Source organism: Aethalodelphis obliquidens, unplaced genomic scaffold (assembly GCF_003676395.1).
Source record: "Aethalodelphis obliquidens isolate GAN/ISIS:26980383/991018 unplaced genomic scaffold, ASM367639v1 scaffold22, whole genome shotgun sequence".
NCBI lineage: Eukaryota > Metazoa > Chordata > Mammalia > Artiodactyla > Delphinidae > Aethalodelphis > Aethalodelphis obliquidens.
Window position 1 is genome coordinate 21,519,453 of NW_020837966.1, and position 16,838 is coordinate 21,536,290.

General features: G+C 41.1%; 1 protein-coding gene across 5 annotated transcripts in view; it reads right to left on the reverse strand.

Annotated features, from left to right (window-relative positions):
• CNTN3 (contactin 3) overlaps positions 1-16,838 on the reverse strand; it is a 323,859-nt gene that overhangs the window by 132,914 nt on the left and 174,107 nt on the right. For all 5 annotated transcript variants that reach the window (XR_003435889.1, XM_027121412.1, XM_027121413.1 and 2 more), the window contains exon 5: positions 16,660-16,755. Coding sequence is in view for 4 of the 5 variants with exons in the window: in XM_027121412.1 (XP_026977213.1) it covers positions 16,660-16,755 (96 nt within the window). In the remaining variant the exon portion in view is untranslated. The remainder of the gene's footprint in view (positions 1-16,659; positions 16,756-16,838) is intronic.

Genomic DNA, 16,838 nt, shown 5'->3' on the forward strand with positions numbered 1-16,838 from the left:
AAAAAACATTGTTTTTAAGGTGTTCACACTAACAGGGAAATGCTTGAGGTATAACATTAATAGAAAAAAATACAGATATGTCACCACAGTTGCTCTCAGTTATGGAAAAAAATATGTTCAAGAAAAAAATAAGAGAGTAAACAGACCAAAATGATGGCTACTTTGGCACTGTGGTAATATGGATGATTTTACCTTTGTGATTTAAACCTGCTAAGTTTTCTAAATGCTGTGTATAATAAGTATCATTTATTTTATCACCTGATAAAAATTAAAAACAGCACAAACTTTTTTTTTTGAAAAAGCTTGGGTTCATTTTGGAATCTTACTTTTTTATGTTCCTTACTTTAACTATATTCAGTGGAGAGTATGTGCCAATAAAACCCTCCTTCTCCATGTGTGCCATTCTCCTTCATCCAGACAATTCTCTTACTTAGCGAATCTATAATTTTTCCAAAAGGAAAAGAAGTTACATGTGCACACGCACACACAAAGGAAATAGCTAAAATGCAACAGATACGTTATTTCTCATTGCTAGTATTTATTTGTTTCTGCCAGAGGAAGAAAGCAATAAAGAAAAGATATATAGGAGAATTTCAGCAGTGAACACGTACTTATTAATTCTTTTCCAGGCTAAAATGACAACTCCACTTCGTTTGTTACATTGTATCTTGAAAACTGTACAAAGGGATATAAGAAAAATGAAAGTTCTTGTGTTCAGCATCCTGTTCTCAGACCTCAGGTTTACAGAACAATGTGGTAGAGTGGAAGGGGTCCTGCATTCTCCCTTACAACTGAAGACGGAAGTCTTTCAGTTTTAGTCATCAACTGAAATTTGTTGTATTTCTCTATGTAATGCCCAAGACAGAGCAATATCGAACTTCAGAGAAACAATGAACTGAAGAATAACAAATAACCTCTGTGGGCAGTAGGAGAATCGTAACTGAGAAAATAACGAAGGTGTGAGTAAAATATAGCCAGGCCAAATGTTCTTCGCAGAAGACCCATACCAAGTTTGGAATACTGGTAAACAAATACTTGATGGTAAAATGTAACACCACGTTGCATCCATTCAAAGATGTCTCAGCTTGACATATTTTCCCTCCTATGTGGGTAGGGTACATATCATAGACACCATGTATATACAGGATACCATCTCCAGCGGGGGTTGGTGTTTGTGAGCAACGCGATGAGTCTCTAGTTGACCTTTCTTTGACCTGATACTTTCCAGCTTAGCCAGAATCGCCCAGGCAATCACTGGCTTCCTTCAGTCAGTTTATAACTCGGGGTAGGAAGGATCTTAAGAGGTCATCAACAGTGCTTGAATAAATTCTGTGCCATGGTGGCAGGCTGCAGACTTCAAACTTACGCGCTTCAAAGGAAATTAATTTCCCACTGGTCTTGCAACTTCGTGTTATATAAATCCCTGGATTTAAGACTAGGAATATTTCTGATGTGCTTTTGAAAATCTGATCTAACTAGAGTTTAAAAAAAGGAAAACAAAATTCCTCAGAACAAAGCGTGGTAGGCCTTTAATAAAAGGTTTGCATTGAGCAAGTCTTATCCCTGGATTATCTCCCTAGTACAGTAACTGGCTGGTTTTTAAAGGGTATCACAGAAATCAGACAGACAAGAATAGGGCATGATCAAGAGGCAGTGCATGTTTTCATTCTTTCAACTGCACTTGGAAGTTGTCCCTTTTCTTGGAGGGGACATGACTGAAGCCTGAAACTAACTTACAATTTGAATGTCTCTTGATGCATTTCCAAACTGGGCCAGACTGCTGGAGACATTCTCAAATATATGCCTTCACACCCGACCCCCCAATCCTGACAGAGATCATGCTGAACTTTTGTAAACTAACTTGGAATTCTCTAGAAAATGTCCTTCATTTTCCATGGGGAATTTTGTATGCAGCTTTGTTAAAGAATTCTTTTCCCTTCTTCAGGGCAATTTCCCTGCGAAGAAGGCTCTTGCATCCTCTGGTTCCAGAAGAATTGTCATAGAATTCATCTGTCCTTTTGTCTTATAGTGAAGCCTCCCGTTGTTCCGGAGACCATTTGAAGGTTGTTTCCCTAAGTAACACTAGTATTCTACTAGCACTAAGATAGAGTACGATTGTCTATACATTTATGAACTTGGATTATATTTTTTTCAATTTCAGGTGTAAAGGTTCTCAAGTCCTTTTGCCAACACACTACACACGGCTTAGATGAATCAGTTTTTCATGACACAAACTGTTCAAGAACTTTGCATATATGTAAGTGTTGTAAGTTATGTCCCCTATAAGGATGTCTTATCATAGTCCTAATATCCCAACTGCTAGTTGTCTCAATTCTTATTAAAATGGATTCAAGGGGGCTTCGCTGGTGGTTAAGAATCCGCCTGCCAACGCAGGGGACAGGGGTTTGATCCCTGGTCCAGGAAGATCCCACATGCCGTGGAGCACCTAAGCCCGTGTGCCATAACTACTGAGCCTGTGCTCTAGAGCCCACTGAACCACAACTACTGAAGCCAGCGAGCCACAACTACTGAAGCCTGCGCGCCTAGAGCCCATGCTCCGCAACAAGAGAAGCCACCACAACGAGAAGCCTGTGTGCCGCAACAAAGACCCAATGCAGCCCCAAAAAAACCAAAAACTGGATTCAAGGAATCTGTCTCTATTCATGTGCATAAGACCTGGAGGTTCACAAATGTAACAAGAGATATACACAGGTGCTATTCTTTCAGCAGAACACTCTCTCATTTTCAGTTCTAAATTTTCTCTACACAATACTTCCAACTGAAATTCCCAGGCTGTTCCGAAGGTTTGTTTCCTTTGACTCGGAAGCCAATTCTTGCATTGTTTTCTAGTTCTCCCAACTCGGAGATATCTGGAAATCCAGTGAGTTTTGTACTTCACCTATTCCTTTTACTTCCTGGAGATTTCCTTCATTGTATTATTATGCTCTGATCATGACTTGGTTTTAGCGAACAGCATTTCTTCCAATTTAGGTGAGGATTCTTAACAATGCTTTGTAGCTTGGAATACATACTCCCAATATACTTCATTAAGAATCAGAAATAAGTCATGGTCACTTTAATACCTTCCAATGCCTGTTGGAGATATGGAATTTTGTCTCTGTTCTACTTCAAAAATAGAAAGATTAACAAAGCCTTAATTTCACCCTCATTTTACATCTGTATCTTGTTCTAATAGTCCTTTAAGCTTTCTTATTCTCTACTCTGGTACTGGAGCAGACAAAATTCTCTCATTGCCTGGCTAAGGACTCTTGAATCTCTGCCTCCCCCCTAATCTACGGTGTGGAATCCAACACTCAGAACTAAGAAATAACTTTTACTCCTTACAGCACTGGATTAAAAAAACTCATACAGATTCTGTGTTATAGCCATGGGAAAAACAAAATATATCATGAGCATCTGAAAGCAGCTGGCAATATTAAGTATGAGTCAAGAATTAACATTTCATGTTTATACCAGATGTCAGGTACACCACTTCTCTCTCTGAGCTGTCAAAAAGCCTAATACAGAGAGAAAAGGTCAAAGAATCCTGAGGGAGGTTAGTGGCGCTTAAAGGTTATAATGATTGAAAAAGATTTTGCTTTAAGTCTACATATGTCACCACTTCAGATGTCATTTCACATCACAAGTGGAAAACAGAATAGGCCTTCTTCAGAACTTCGCGGAATACAGTATGTTTTGGCAGTAGTGTTGAAAACACGCTATGGTTTCTGTAAGCCAGCCAGCACAGGTCCCCTTATCTGAAGATCAGTGATTACAGATGATTGATGGACTCGTTTCCTCACCAGAAAACACGAGCCTGTTGTTATTACTATAACAGGTGTAATGTGATCCACACATAATTAATTGAATTTATAAAATGCCAGAAGTATACTTAGTCAAAAACATCCCTTAATTTTCTCCCCCAGTTTTCATAATGATATAATGAAGAATCCACCCCCTAATATATCAAGAGTTACAGTGAAGATGAATCAGAACAAATAACGGGAACTGACTCCAACTGCTCACTGATAAAATAAGATACACTTGTCCTCTACCCCTTCCCTTCCCTCCCTCCCTCCCTCCCTTTCTCTTTATAACTTATCAGTACAGAATTCTATCTTTAAAGAATATTTATGTGGAACTACAACATTTAAAATTGGTAAAAAAAGAATTGCTCTATTTGAAGAGGGGTTGGGGGAATTTGAGGTCTGTACACTAAGCTGTACCCTTTCACAAACCCTTAGAGCATTTAGCAGAGAATAGTCTGAAAATTACTGGTATGCATGAACTTCAAGCTATGTAAGCATTTCCTGAAGTGGACTTCTCAGAATATCTGGTCCCACAAGATGCTATATAAACAAAGGGTTCTCTCGTCAAGTAAGTTTGGGAGAAGCTGTCCGCTAGACTCCTCCTCTAGGATATGTAAAATTAGTACTGTACTATTAAAAGCTCTGACAGGGACTTCCCTGATGGTCCAGTGGGTAGGACTCCACACTTCCAATGCAGGGGGCCTGGGTTTGATCCCTGATCAGGAAACTAGATCCCGCATGCCGCAACTGAGACCCCCTCACAGCCTAAATAAATAATAAAATAAATAAGTAAATGTTAAAAAAATAAAAGCTCTGACAAATAAAAGAAAGATGCTTTCTTTTGCTTTCCCCAGCATTTTTGCAAAAGTGTTTTTTTTTTTTTTAAAAACTGCCTCACTCTTTTGCATGATGCCTGTTGCATAAGAATACATAGTGAAAAAATGTTGCTCAGTGTCACACAAATGGTCTGTGAGCAAAAGTATAAAACCACAAGAGAAAATAAGGAGTCTATGTTAGGAACACAGAATGTACCTTTACCTATTGTATTTAATATATCAACCCATGAATCAGATGATCTTGTCAGGGACACAGTGCACAGGAAGGTTCCTTATCTGTGGAGGGTGATCAGTACTACTCAGTGCAGAGAGTATGTATGTGTCATGTTGTATAAAAATCAAAGGGGGGGCTTCCCTGGTGGTGCGGTGGTTGAGAGTCCACCTGCCAATGCAGTGGATGCGGGTTCGTGCCCTGGTCTGGGAGGATCCCACATGCCGCGGAGCAGCTGCGCCGGTGAGCCATGGCCGCTGAGCCTGCGCGTCCGGAGCCTGTGCTCCGCAACGGGAGAGGCCACAGCAGTCAGAGGCCCGCGTACCGAAAAAAAAAAATCAAAGGGGAAATTAAAAGAAATGATAGGAGTGGGTTGCAAAATGCATAATATTTCCAAATATATTAATGTCACTGGAAACATTAAGATTATTTTAGACAAATGAGAAAAAAAAGAAAAAAATTTTTTTTTGGTTGCATCACACGGCTAGTGGGATCTTAGTTCCCCGACCAGGGATCAAACTTGGGCCCTCGGCAGTGAAAGCGCCAAGTCCTAACCACTGGTCCACCAGGGAATTCCCCCCAAATTCTTAAACTTCTAGATTTACATAAAAATTTATCTTAGGAACAACAAATGATTTACTCATAGCTACAATGGAATAATTAGTTCCAATTCTGCTTAATTATTGTGTTTACTCTTGGGAATACAATGCTTCTTCATGGGAACTGGGCTTTAGCTGACATCACTGACCTTCCAAGTTCATCTCTTTCTAGATAAAATCAAATGTGGTCTCAAAAATTACAGAGTTTGTACTTACATATAATAAAACCTCACATGTTAGACCCCCATGGCTTTGCTGTGTTTAGCTGATTGGTTTATCCCCACTTTGGGGGCATAAAACATTTGCTAAGAAAAGTAATGATGTAAACTAGACGAGATGGGGAGAATGTAAAATGAATCTGGAAAACTGTTTCCAGAAGGACTGAGATGCTACTTCCAAGTACTGCAGGCCTCCAAGAGCCCATAATTAGCTGTTTTAATTAGCCTTGTTTGAAATTGTTTTCTGTACTCTTGAATCTAACCAAAGTGAATTTTTAAAGGCTATAAAAAATACTCTTAACTCTTAGACACGTATACACTTAGGCTACTGAGTGAATGAGGCATTTTTAAAGATTAGCATTAATTGAATGTCCTTGAGGAAGAGACTTCTAACTGTGGCCCACAGGCTAAAGGCACCCTCAAACCAAGTACTGTCTGACCCATATTGTTAGCGTTTTGGAAAATTTTGCCAACATAGAGTTTCTACCTGTTCTTGCTTTCTCCATGGCACTAATCAGCTAGAACTGAGCAGCATCTGAACGCTTTGGGTGGTTTGAACATTTTGGGTGTCATTTTTCATCATGATATATTGTTGTTCTTACATCTTCTTGTTGGAAGAGTTAGGATAACTTAAACTAGTTATTGGATCTAGATCTCATCACATCTGGGGAAACTGAAAGAAAGACTACAAAGGCCAAATAGCTAAAGAAGAAAATAAGAGAGAACTTATGGTCGATTACATTATTAAAATTTTTTGTTGCTCCTCTCTGTGACAGAATGGTTTCTGGCCCATTTGATCAATATTGGCCATAATATGTGTTTCGCAAAATAGAATAGGAGGGACTTCCCTCGTGGCGGAGTGGTTAAGAATCCTCCTGCCAATGCAGGGGACACGGGTTTGATCCCTGGCCCGGGAAGATCCCACATGCCACGGAGCAACTAAGCCCGTGCACCACAACTACTGGGCCTGTGCTCTAGAGCCCGCGAGCCACAACTACTGAAGCCCGTGTGCCCTAGAGCCTATGTTCTGCAACAAGAGAAGCCACCGCAATGAGAAGCCCGCACACCACAGCGAAGAGTAGCCCCCATTTGCTGCAACTAGAGAAAGCCTGCGCACAGCAATGAAGGTCCAACACAGCCAAAAATAAATAATAAACTAATTAATTAAAAAAATAGAATGGGAGCAGAAATGATGTATATATACCACCTGTGAACAGACTGAATGAGTCTGACAAGTTTCTTTTCTTCCTGCCATGAGAATGGCATATCCCAGACAAGGGCTACTTTTTCCCAAAATAAACAGGTCACATGGCATATAGCTGCAGCCAACCCATAGCATAGAGCCTACAAAACTGGAAATAACTCTTCATTATTATAAGCCCTTGAGACTTTGGAGTCATTTGTTACTGAGACTTTGGAGTCATTTGTTACTGCAACAGAACCTAGTAAAAGCTGACTGATACGCAGCAAATTTTATATAAATAGTGAAAGTAACATCTCTATGTGTTTAATATGCCAAGCGTGTCTGTGTCTAATGAATTTAACTTAAGAGGACATTAGGAAAAAAGCCATAGTAATAACTTAACCAGCAAATGGAAGATATGTGTGACAAAACGCTTAATAAACTCAGAAAAGAACTGTATTTTCTACGTTGTGAAAATTGCATATGAAGTAAATGATGCTGTTAAGTGATTTCAATATGTTACTGAGAAAAGAACAAAAAATTGCCCAAGTCTCAAAACCTGGCCCTGCTCATTAATCTGAAGCACTTGGTTGGCCCCTGCAGACCTCTGAGAATACAGAAAGGTGGTCACTGTGATGTTTCTTTGGATGCATTGACTGACCCTTGTAATCTTATTGAAAACATTGCACATGATTCATTTTAAAATTTTAGTTTTCAATACTGGTATCCTTTCAAAGTCAAACTTCCTAAAGTTAATAGGGAAAAATAGGTTTTAAATAAGAGCCAGGTCTAAAAGGGAAGAAGGAAAGTAACTGATTTTGAAAATCCTCCCCTACAATATCAGTCTGATTTTTACTCCAGATGGGCATACCCCCTTGAGATGAACACTCTCACAGAAACACACAGACACAATAACAACAATAAACAGATCCAAACTACTCAGGGGTAAGATGCCAAGCAGTGCCTGGAGGATTAAAAGCTACGCACACTTAACCAATGCCCAGTTTCTGTGATTATCAACAAGCACAGGTGACTGCCCGGCACCTACCAGCTACTCCACACGGGGGAAAGTGGATGAATGCCATGGAATATTCAGCTACACGCCTAGGCACACCGTCAACCGTGCTCTCTAAGGCAGCTAATGTTAATGAAGGAAAAATTCAGCTGGGATAGGAATTGCCTAGCTTATAAATAAATGAACATCAATGTCCTATATAAGCCAAGAATTCCACTTCCCTTTTAAAGTCCAAAATGTCCTACTTAATAAAATGCAACTCCTGAAATACTTCAATGCTTACACTTGCTCCATCATAAATGACATTTCTCTACTCCTTAAAACATTTCTTTAAGGCATTTAAATTTGTACGACGTGATGATAGTGGGTCTCAAAGTGTGGCTCAATGTCCCGCTGAGTCAAAAATCCCCTGGGTCATTCATAAAGAATGCAGATTCCCAGAAAAGACTCCACACTAAGGAATCAGAATCTCTGAGAGTGGGATCGTGGAATACACATTTTTAACAAGTCCTCCAAATGAGCTTCTTATACAGCCACTAGAAATCATGAAACACAGCCTCTTAAGACACACTGTATCTTATACGTCTCTGGTCCTAACCTGCTTGTGCTTATTTTCAAAAGCACAGGTCTATCTAAAGGTGGCAGACAGAAGCCAATTATACTACCAACCCATTCCCACTTCCCCCATGACACACGATGGACCTCCTTTGCTCTCAGTGTGACCATGTGACTGGGAACCAGTCAGCAGAATGTGCACATAAGTGACACGTGCCATCCCCTCCAGGCACATGTCCACAAGAGCCATCCATGCGTCATCTCTCCCCTTTTTTCCCTGCCAGCTGGACCAAGACAGAGGCAGAGACCACAGATTTTAGATGCTGAAACGGAGAGGCATAAATGGATGAGGCCAGAGATCTATGATCAAAAGCACTTGATGTGGATTTTATCTGAGCAAGAAATACAGTTCAGTTTAAGCTAATATATTTTCAGGTTTCTTTGTTAACAGTAGCTCATGTAAGCTTAATTAAAACACCAGTACATATAAATGCATTTCTACAGCAAAGCAACGAACATTTAACTCTCCCTCTTGCTAGCGTACAGATTAAGTCTTAGGTTTCACCAGCGCTACCATGTTATTTGTTTTTTTCTGACAAAAAGCACTGACTAACAATCACCCTTAATTTCTGCTTAAGATGTCAGGAATCAAAGCCTTTACCATCCTTGATTTGTACTAAATTAACAATGCAATGTTTACTTAAAGCAGAAAACATCAGAGTTCTCCTATCTTAAAGTACGTTCTTGTAGAAGCACTATCATTCTAACAGTGGATTTAAACTTGCAGCTCACACACGTGATTTTTTTTTTGATGAGCTTAACACTCCTTCTGACTTCTGTTTGTGGGTGGATGGAATCACAGCAAGGAAAACTCGGCGGTCTTTCGAGTGGGAGAAAATGATTTTCTCACTGTACTATAGCAGACTATTTATGGGATCTGAGAATGAAATGGGCGGGGGGAGCGAGCTTGAACCCATGCTGCTCTGATGAAATGTATGTGGAGTAGTCACTGGCAACCCTGAAATCTGGGGGAAACTCACTCGTAGACTGAACACGTAAATAATGAATGCACAGTTTCTTTAAATTGTCTTCTGTGACCCTGCCTCCTTCCAGGGCCATCTGTGGTATGTTCAGTTCTGACTTCAATCATAAAAGGATGCTGGAACAGCCCAGGGACGGGTGTAGCCCTAACAATAATGCCCTCTACGTTAGTGATGAGACTTCGGTTGTAAAAAACAGACACCCACTAGACTCAGCTGAAAATAACAAGGGGAACAGAATATATATCCATATACTGGGGCTGCTGCATAGCGCCCAAGGGCAAGAAAGCAGCTTCCAAGGGAGAAAGGTTGGAGGGCCCGCGGCCAGGCAGTCCCTAGTCTTTACGCTGTTCCTGGTCTCTGTTTTTAGCCTCTGCAGGGCTGCATCTCTACGCCATGTGCGTCAGCTTTCTTGGCATGATAGAAAGGATCTGCCTCACACTTCCAAATTCAAAACTTAGAGCCTGTCAGGTCAATTTTCAAACTGGCAGGAGAGAGCGGCTGATTGGCCCAGCTTGTGTCAGGTGTCCTCCTCTGGGCCAATCAGCAGTGGCCTGCTGGAACATGCTAGGCGTGGTTCCAAGCCCAAGGAGGCAATGGAGGCAATACCCAGGAGGAGAGGCAGTCACTGCTTGTGTCGTTAAACAAAACGCAAGCGAACGTAGAACCTCCACCACATAATCCAACCCTTACTACTGGAGGAAGGAAACCCAAGCGCTGTCTAGAAACAGGTTTTCTAAAACGGGGTAAAAAATGTACAAATGTACCCTGGGGTACATGAAGAAAATATAGTAAGCCGTCTTTAAAAATTTACTTACATTTTAATTTTATATTTTTCTACCTAGTAAACATATTAGGATTATAGTATATTTTTATCTATATATATAAATCAGGCATTTCAAGCCACTCACATATATGCCCCTGGGGACAGGGGGATTCCTGTTTATCTTTCTATTGCCTTGCACCCTGAGAAAAGTACATTTAACTCGGAAAGTGGTTTGGGTAGGGTTCAAAAATACTGACTTGAATACATTCCTATCAAGTTTATCAGCAGTGTTTTCAGTTTCTTCTGTATTCAATACTAAGATTATTCAACTAAAGGGCCATATATATTACAGTAAAATAGCATTATAAGACATAAACATCTTCCACACGTCAACAGATATTTGATGGATGCATGAGTAAATCAAAATATGAATAAAATAGATGGATGGATAGATGGACAGATGGAAGAAGGAAGGAAGGGAGGAGGGCAGACTCAATGAATATTTTTAGTTCATATTTTCCACGTTCAAGCACTTCGGAGAAACTCAGGATTTTTCATCTCCATTTCCAACTACAAAATGGGTGTTCAGCAATTAAGACTATTTGAGACAACAGATACTCCCTTTAGAGATCAATTTTACTGTTATCCACATAGTAGCACCTGAGGTTTATGTGTCAACCGATTCAGAACATACTTGTCTGAATACTACTGTGAATTTATTAATATTCTGGGCACCCATAAATGTCAACAGTCACATCAGCATTGGCATATATTCAAAAAACACTTTTACAATTGTGATACATTATTCATTCAGTCTACAGATGGATTCTCTCTTTCTTGTGACATGTTAACATATCTGACTCCCAGGCTTAGAAGCAATAAATTAGGAGCAATATTCTATAGTGCAGAGAGATGCTTATTCCTCAATAACCCACCAACCATCAGCTTTCTCTAGATTTCATAATTTGTGATGGCAGAAAGACCTGCTACGATGCAACTTTCAGATACATTGCTTCAGGGAAGGGGAAACCCTTGGGTTCTCAAAGCAACGTTTTATATAGTGACCAGTGATGCAAATGCCATGGGAGCCAGAAAGCACATTCTGCCCATGAACGTATTATGTATTCCCTACTTCAAAGTTTTGTAAAAAGCTGTTGTTTTAAATTTGACTAGACTACAAACATGAATAGTAGAGTGTAGTTCAAGGAAAGATGAATGCCTAAGCCAAGGTGGTGCTAAGGTTACACATTAAGGTATTTGGGGAAACTACTGTTTTGGGTCAAAATCACATCCCAAAACACTAGGTAATGTCTCATCGCCTTGGAGCAAGGTCTAGCAACTGCACAAGTGTTTCCAGAACATTCCTACTTGGAAATTTTTCTTCAAGTTGCCCCATCTAAACTACCTGAGGTGACTTTTGTTTTTTGGTCCTAGGGAAAGAAAAAAAAAGATGTTGACACAGAGGGTGTAAATCCCATGCCATCTGGTTATGTTGCTAACAGCTGTCACCTCTGTCACACCTGGATTTACAAAGCAATTTTTAGCATGAAGTTGCTTCATCCTCCACTACCTGCTGTTTAGCACCTCACACTCTTCCTTTTCACATCCCAAAGGATGGCAGTGTCCAGGGCTGTCATTGTAAGAAGAATATGCACAGAGCACAGACGTTGGAAGCTGGATCAGAGACCAAAGCTGTTTGCTTAGGAAACACTGGGAAATACTCAGGTCTATTTTTAACTCAGAATAAATCTCATCAGGCATCCTTGGACAAAAACCAAGTCTTTATTAACATGTATGGAGGCAATAACTTGATTAACCTATGAATTCCTGTCTAATTAGTATTTATCATGAAAAGCCCATGAACTAGTCTTGTATCCTTATTTATAATAGGATAATATTTTTGTGCGTTTGAATTTCAACGATCTTGTAGTGATATCAGCAACTGACTGGTAATGACACTAATTCCCAGCTTTTCACACTATTGGTCATTAGATTGATAACTAACCCACGGATAATCCATGGCTGGTACCTTATTTTTGGCATGTCGCTTCCTGATTTTCCAACGAATTTTCAAGAGGATGCTAATTCCTTTCACCTTAGAGAGATGTTGGATTATTCTGCAGAGAAGACAATGAATAGGAAGTGGCAGAAAGTGTCACAGAATGAGTGGGAGATGAGACCCATCTCAGATGACAGTAACCTGCATTGCTTAGGAGTTACGGGGACTCCCAGGAAACATTTCTGTCACCCATCAGGAAACAATTTTTCCTTCTCTGGCGTCATATAAATGGCGACTGCTCTTAAGCAAAGCAACCCCAGGCTGCTGCTACTTGCTTATAAATTATCTGCATAGACAAATGATTTAAGGGAGTTTGAATAATATATTGTTTCCATACTTTGGGACTACTATTTGGGTTCGTTTTTTGCATATCTCCCTTGTCACTTATCCAGTTCCTCTCCATACTTTTCATCAAAAGAATCTCCTAGCAGATGATTTATTTCCACCAAGAGCCAGCACCCTGCTTAGCAACTAAGCAGCACTCAATAAATAGAGACTACTATTATTATTTGTTATTATTATTATTATTATTTCACCCCTGTGTCTACTCTGTCAGGCTGTGATTCTGTTAGAGCATATGATAGATAATAAAATACGATGATGTCTTCAGTAATCAGAAAACAACAACAAAATTAAAAATTTCCGACCACTGAGAAGGGACCAAGTAGAAGTGAGTAAAAGTAATACAGCAGTTAAGACAGAGAAGGGAAGGTCGTGTCCTGCAGAGACCACGGGACTTTGTGGAAAGAGGACACAATGGATCACAGCGGGGCCATGTGTGCCCCATATCACATGTACTGATAAATCCTGGAGTCACGGCTTCAGCTGCTCTGTGCTGCCTCACATCCTCCACTGAATGAAAAGTCCCTCAGTCCACAAGGGGATGAAGCGGAGCTGATACCAGCTGCTGTGGGCAGAGTTCACCGTCATCTGTCAGTGTCTGCACCTGTCTGCTTGGCACCCAGCGCGTATTAGTTGTTAAACGCTTCCACCTCTAGAAACAGAGTTTGCAGTGCATTCTCAGAAAGCATCTGTAACTGGCCCAATCTAAAGAGGATTCCTTTATTCATTTCATGAATGTGTTCATTTGTTCAACCGTTATTTACTGACTGCTTGTCATAAACCAGCCTTGTGTCAGGAGGCACTTGGGTGCAGAGCAAACCTGGACATAGGCTCTGTCTTCAAGAAGTTCCCAAACCAAGAAGTCAGGGCAGGGGATGTAAACTGTGACTTAGCAGACTCAACATGAGGTAGACTTGGATCAATGACAATCCTGTTCTCAGCATCTAAATCTGACGCTCTGGTCCCTATCATTTTCCTGCACAATCTAGCATGCAGGAAGATATGCTTTTGTTCAGTGGTTCGCTCCCCCATGCATGCCGCGGGGTCTTAAGAGCTAATGCACCAAATCTGGGAAGATTTCTTTCCTTCTTTGCCAACAATTCTACTGACTTTCACAGTCACCCCAGACTGTGAGCTTTTTTTTTTTTTTTTTTTTTGCGGTACACAGGCCTCTCACTGCTGTGGCCTCTCCCATTGCGGAGAACAGGCTCTGGACGCGCAGGCTCAGCGGCCATGGCTCATGGGCCCAGCCACTCCGCGGCACGTGGGATCTTCCCGGACCGGGGCACGAACCCGCGTCCCCTGCATCGGCAGGCGGACTCTCAACCAGTGCGCCACCAGGGAAGCCCAGACTGTGAGCTTTAAAAATGAAAAGACCAGTATATGAAGTCGCCAAGGCAGAGAGGAATCATAACTTAGAGGTTGTCGTTACTTAGGAGAGTTGCGACTGGCCAGCAGTTCTCCAATTTCATGACAATGGAAAAGATTCACCTTTTGGAACATGTTTTATCCAACAGCTTATTAAGACTTCCTCACTTGTGCATGCCCAGTCAACTAAAAGAGCCCCTCCTTTGTTATCAGCAAGTACATCTAATCATAAAAATGTTTAAAGAAGATCACTTAGACTTTTAATTTGGGTCAACAGTTCCAACACACATCATACACAAGACCGCCCAGCTACTATTTTATGTTGCTTTTAAAAAATAAACTTTAGTTATTTTGATACTTGCTTACTAGGTGTACTTCTAACCATTATTAGTGTCTACCTAAAACATCACTCCCTTTTTTTTCTCATAATAAAACCCTTCTTGGGCTTCCCTGGTGGCGCAGTGGTTGAGAGTCCGCCTGCTGATGCAGGGGATGCGGGTTCGTGCCCCGGTCCGGGAAGATCCCACATGCCGCAGAGCGGCTGGGCCCGTGAGCCATGGCCGCTGAGCCTGTACTCCGCAACAGGAGAGGCCACAACAGTGAGAGGCCCGCGTATCGTAAAAAAAAAAAAAAAAAAAAACAACGAAAAAACAAAACAACAAAAAACCCTTCTTTTCTTTTGGAAACTACGCCTTTCTCATCTCAGTGCTTGCCAGTAGATGGAGCTGAGTCTGGTTCTCTGCTGGAGGGGAAAATCTCATGAGCAAGGCTGATCCAATGAAAATCAGGAGCCACTGAGCACAGGCTGTCTGGTCCATTAGGATCCTTAGCACTAAGGACCAGAAGGCCTGGAGGTGCCAGGAGCCACCTGTGCTACCACAGGGAGTCTACATGACAATGGAATCAACACGGAGGGAAGCAGAGCCAGGAAACAGCAAGAAAGACCAGCCGCTTATGAAATTGGTTAAACCATTGGGTCCAGTAGATTGGGTTCTCAGGGAGCAAATATTAGAGTCTGGGATAAAGATTTTGACCAAAGCTCAAAACCCGTGAAAGCAAGGAGGCAGAAGCAGGATTTGAGATGAGAAAGAAGTCAAACTGTCGTGGCCCAAAAAGCCTTGGTCATGCTGGAAGGAAGCTCTGGATTGAGCCCTCCCCACTAGAACTGTCCAGTGTTGGGCAGAAGGGGCTGACCCCTTATATCCTCTCCTTGTTCGGTCACCAGATGCAGGCAGTCCCTGGAAGGGCAAGACCCTGGGCAAGTGGCTCCTGCAGCCAAGGAGATCAGGAAGAAGCTGAGAGCTGGAGGCCATTGGCTGACCCCGCTGCCCACGGTGAGGCAGCGAGTCATTCTGGGTGGTACATCGCTGTGTCAACCACACAGCTCTAGTAGAAAGCACATGCTCAACCCAGTTATACGAGCCAGTATAAACTCCCTATTTTCTTCAAGCCAGTCTGAGCTCAGTTACTTTTACTGCTCATCAAGAGAGTCCATGCTTCCCCTCAAAGTCACAGGTCCTCTGAAACTTCATGATTTCAGCAAAATAGACACTCCCGAAGTAGACTGGGGAGCCCAATTTAAACCCATACTCACCAACGCGAGGGCAGGCACGGCAGCTAATCAAGGCCCAAATCTGCAGTCTGCAGCTGGCTCAGACATTTCAAATGATCAAACACTGAAGACGGGAAATGTCTGTTTCATTGGGCTGAGGATTTTGTGATTAAAACTGCCGAGCCACTGGGCAAAAAGGACTTTGGTTTGGATGTCACAGAACAAAGAAAGTCCAGCATACTGACATCTGAATAAGCGTTATTATAATGGGAAGAAGACTTCTCAGTTTCATCTCTGGTCAGAAAGCTTCTCTCTAACCTATTTATCTCTCAGGAATTCTCATCCTCTCATAACAGAATGTGTTTGCTTCTCTGACAACAATGATTCATACATTAATAATGCCTTCTTTGTTCCTGCAAGTGACCAAGTTTGTAATAGTGAGCGTGAGAGGAAAATCCAACCAGTATTTCAGGCTCTTCCTGGGGAGCGGTACTGATTAAATTATTTTCATATGTGCAGAAGTTCATTGTCACTCATGGTAGCTATTTTGTTAACCTTGTGAATTTCCAGCAATATTTCAATTTATAGCAATATAGCATAAAATGTGCAATTCCAACACCCCAATAAAATGATGTGAATACACACACATATTTCATTTTCAATATATATATTACACATATATTAAGAGGTGCAACAGCATATATCAATAAGCATGTGTAAGCGTGTATGCATAAGGCAGGAGAGAGAGACAGAGAAAGAGAGAAACCACAAAGACACCAATGTACGTCATGGTCTACAACTAAATAATGAATGATAATAGTGTAAGGATGAAGCATTGTTCAGCATCATTAGGTAATTGAAATTAACTTGATCTTGCTTGCCTTTAGAACCTTCCTTGTTGAAATGAGTAAATTATGTTTATAATCTCCTCTGGATAGACTGTTTTTTATAGAGTTTCTTATATTGCAACTCAACTGACAGAATCCAATGCTTGGATTATCAAGTCTCTCAGGGTAATTTATGGAAGCAATAACAGTACATATGCTGTGGGCCTCGCCCCAAAACTTGTTTAATAAACATAAAAGCAAAAACAGAGCACTTGTTACCTCCAGAGTGTGGCGGGAGGCCACAGAGCAGGACAACTCCCTGTCCTTCACGCACTGACACTGTACTTCTCATTTTGGTTTTAAAATTTTCCAGATCTGATTTGAAAACAAAACAAAACAGAATTTCAGAAAGGACCATAAATTTAAAATGTTCACACAGAGACATTCCTCTTTTTTAG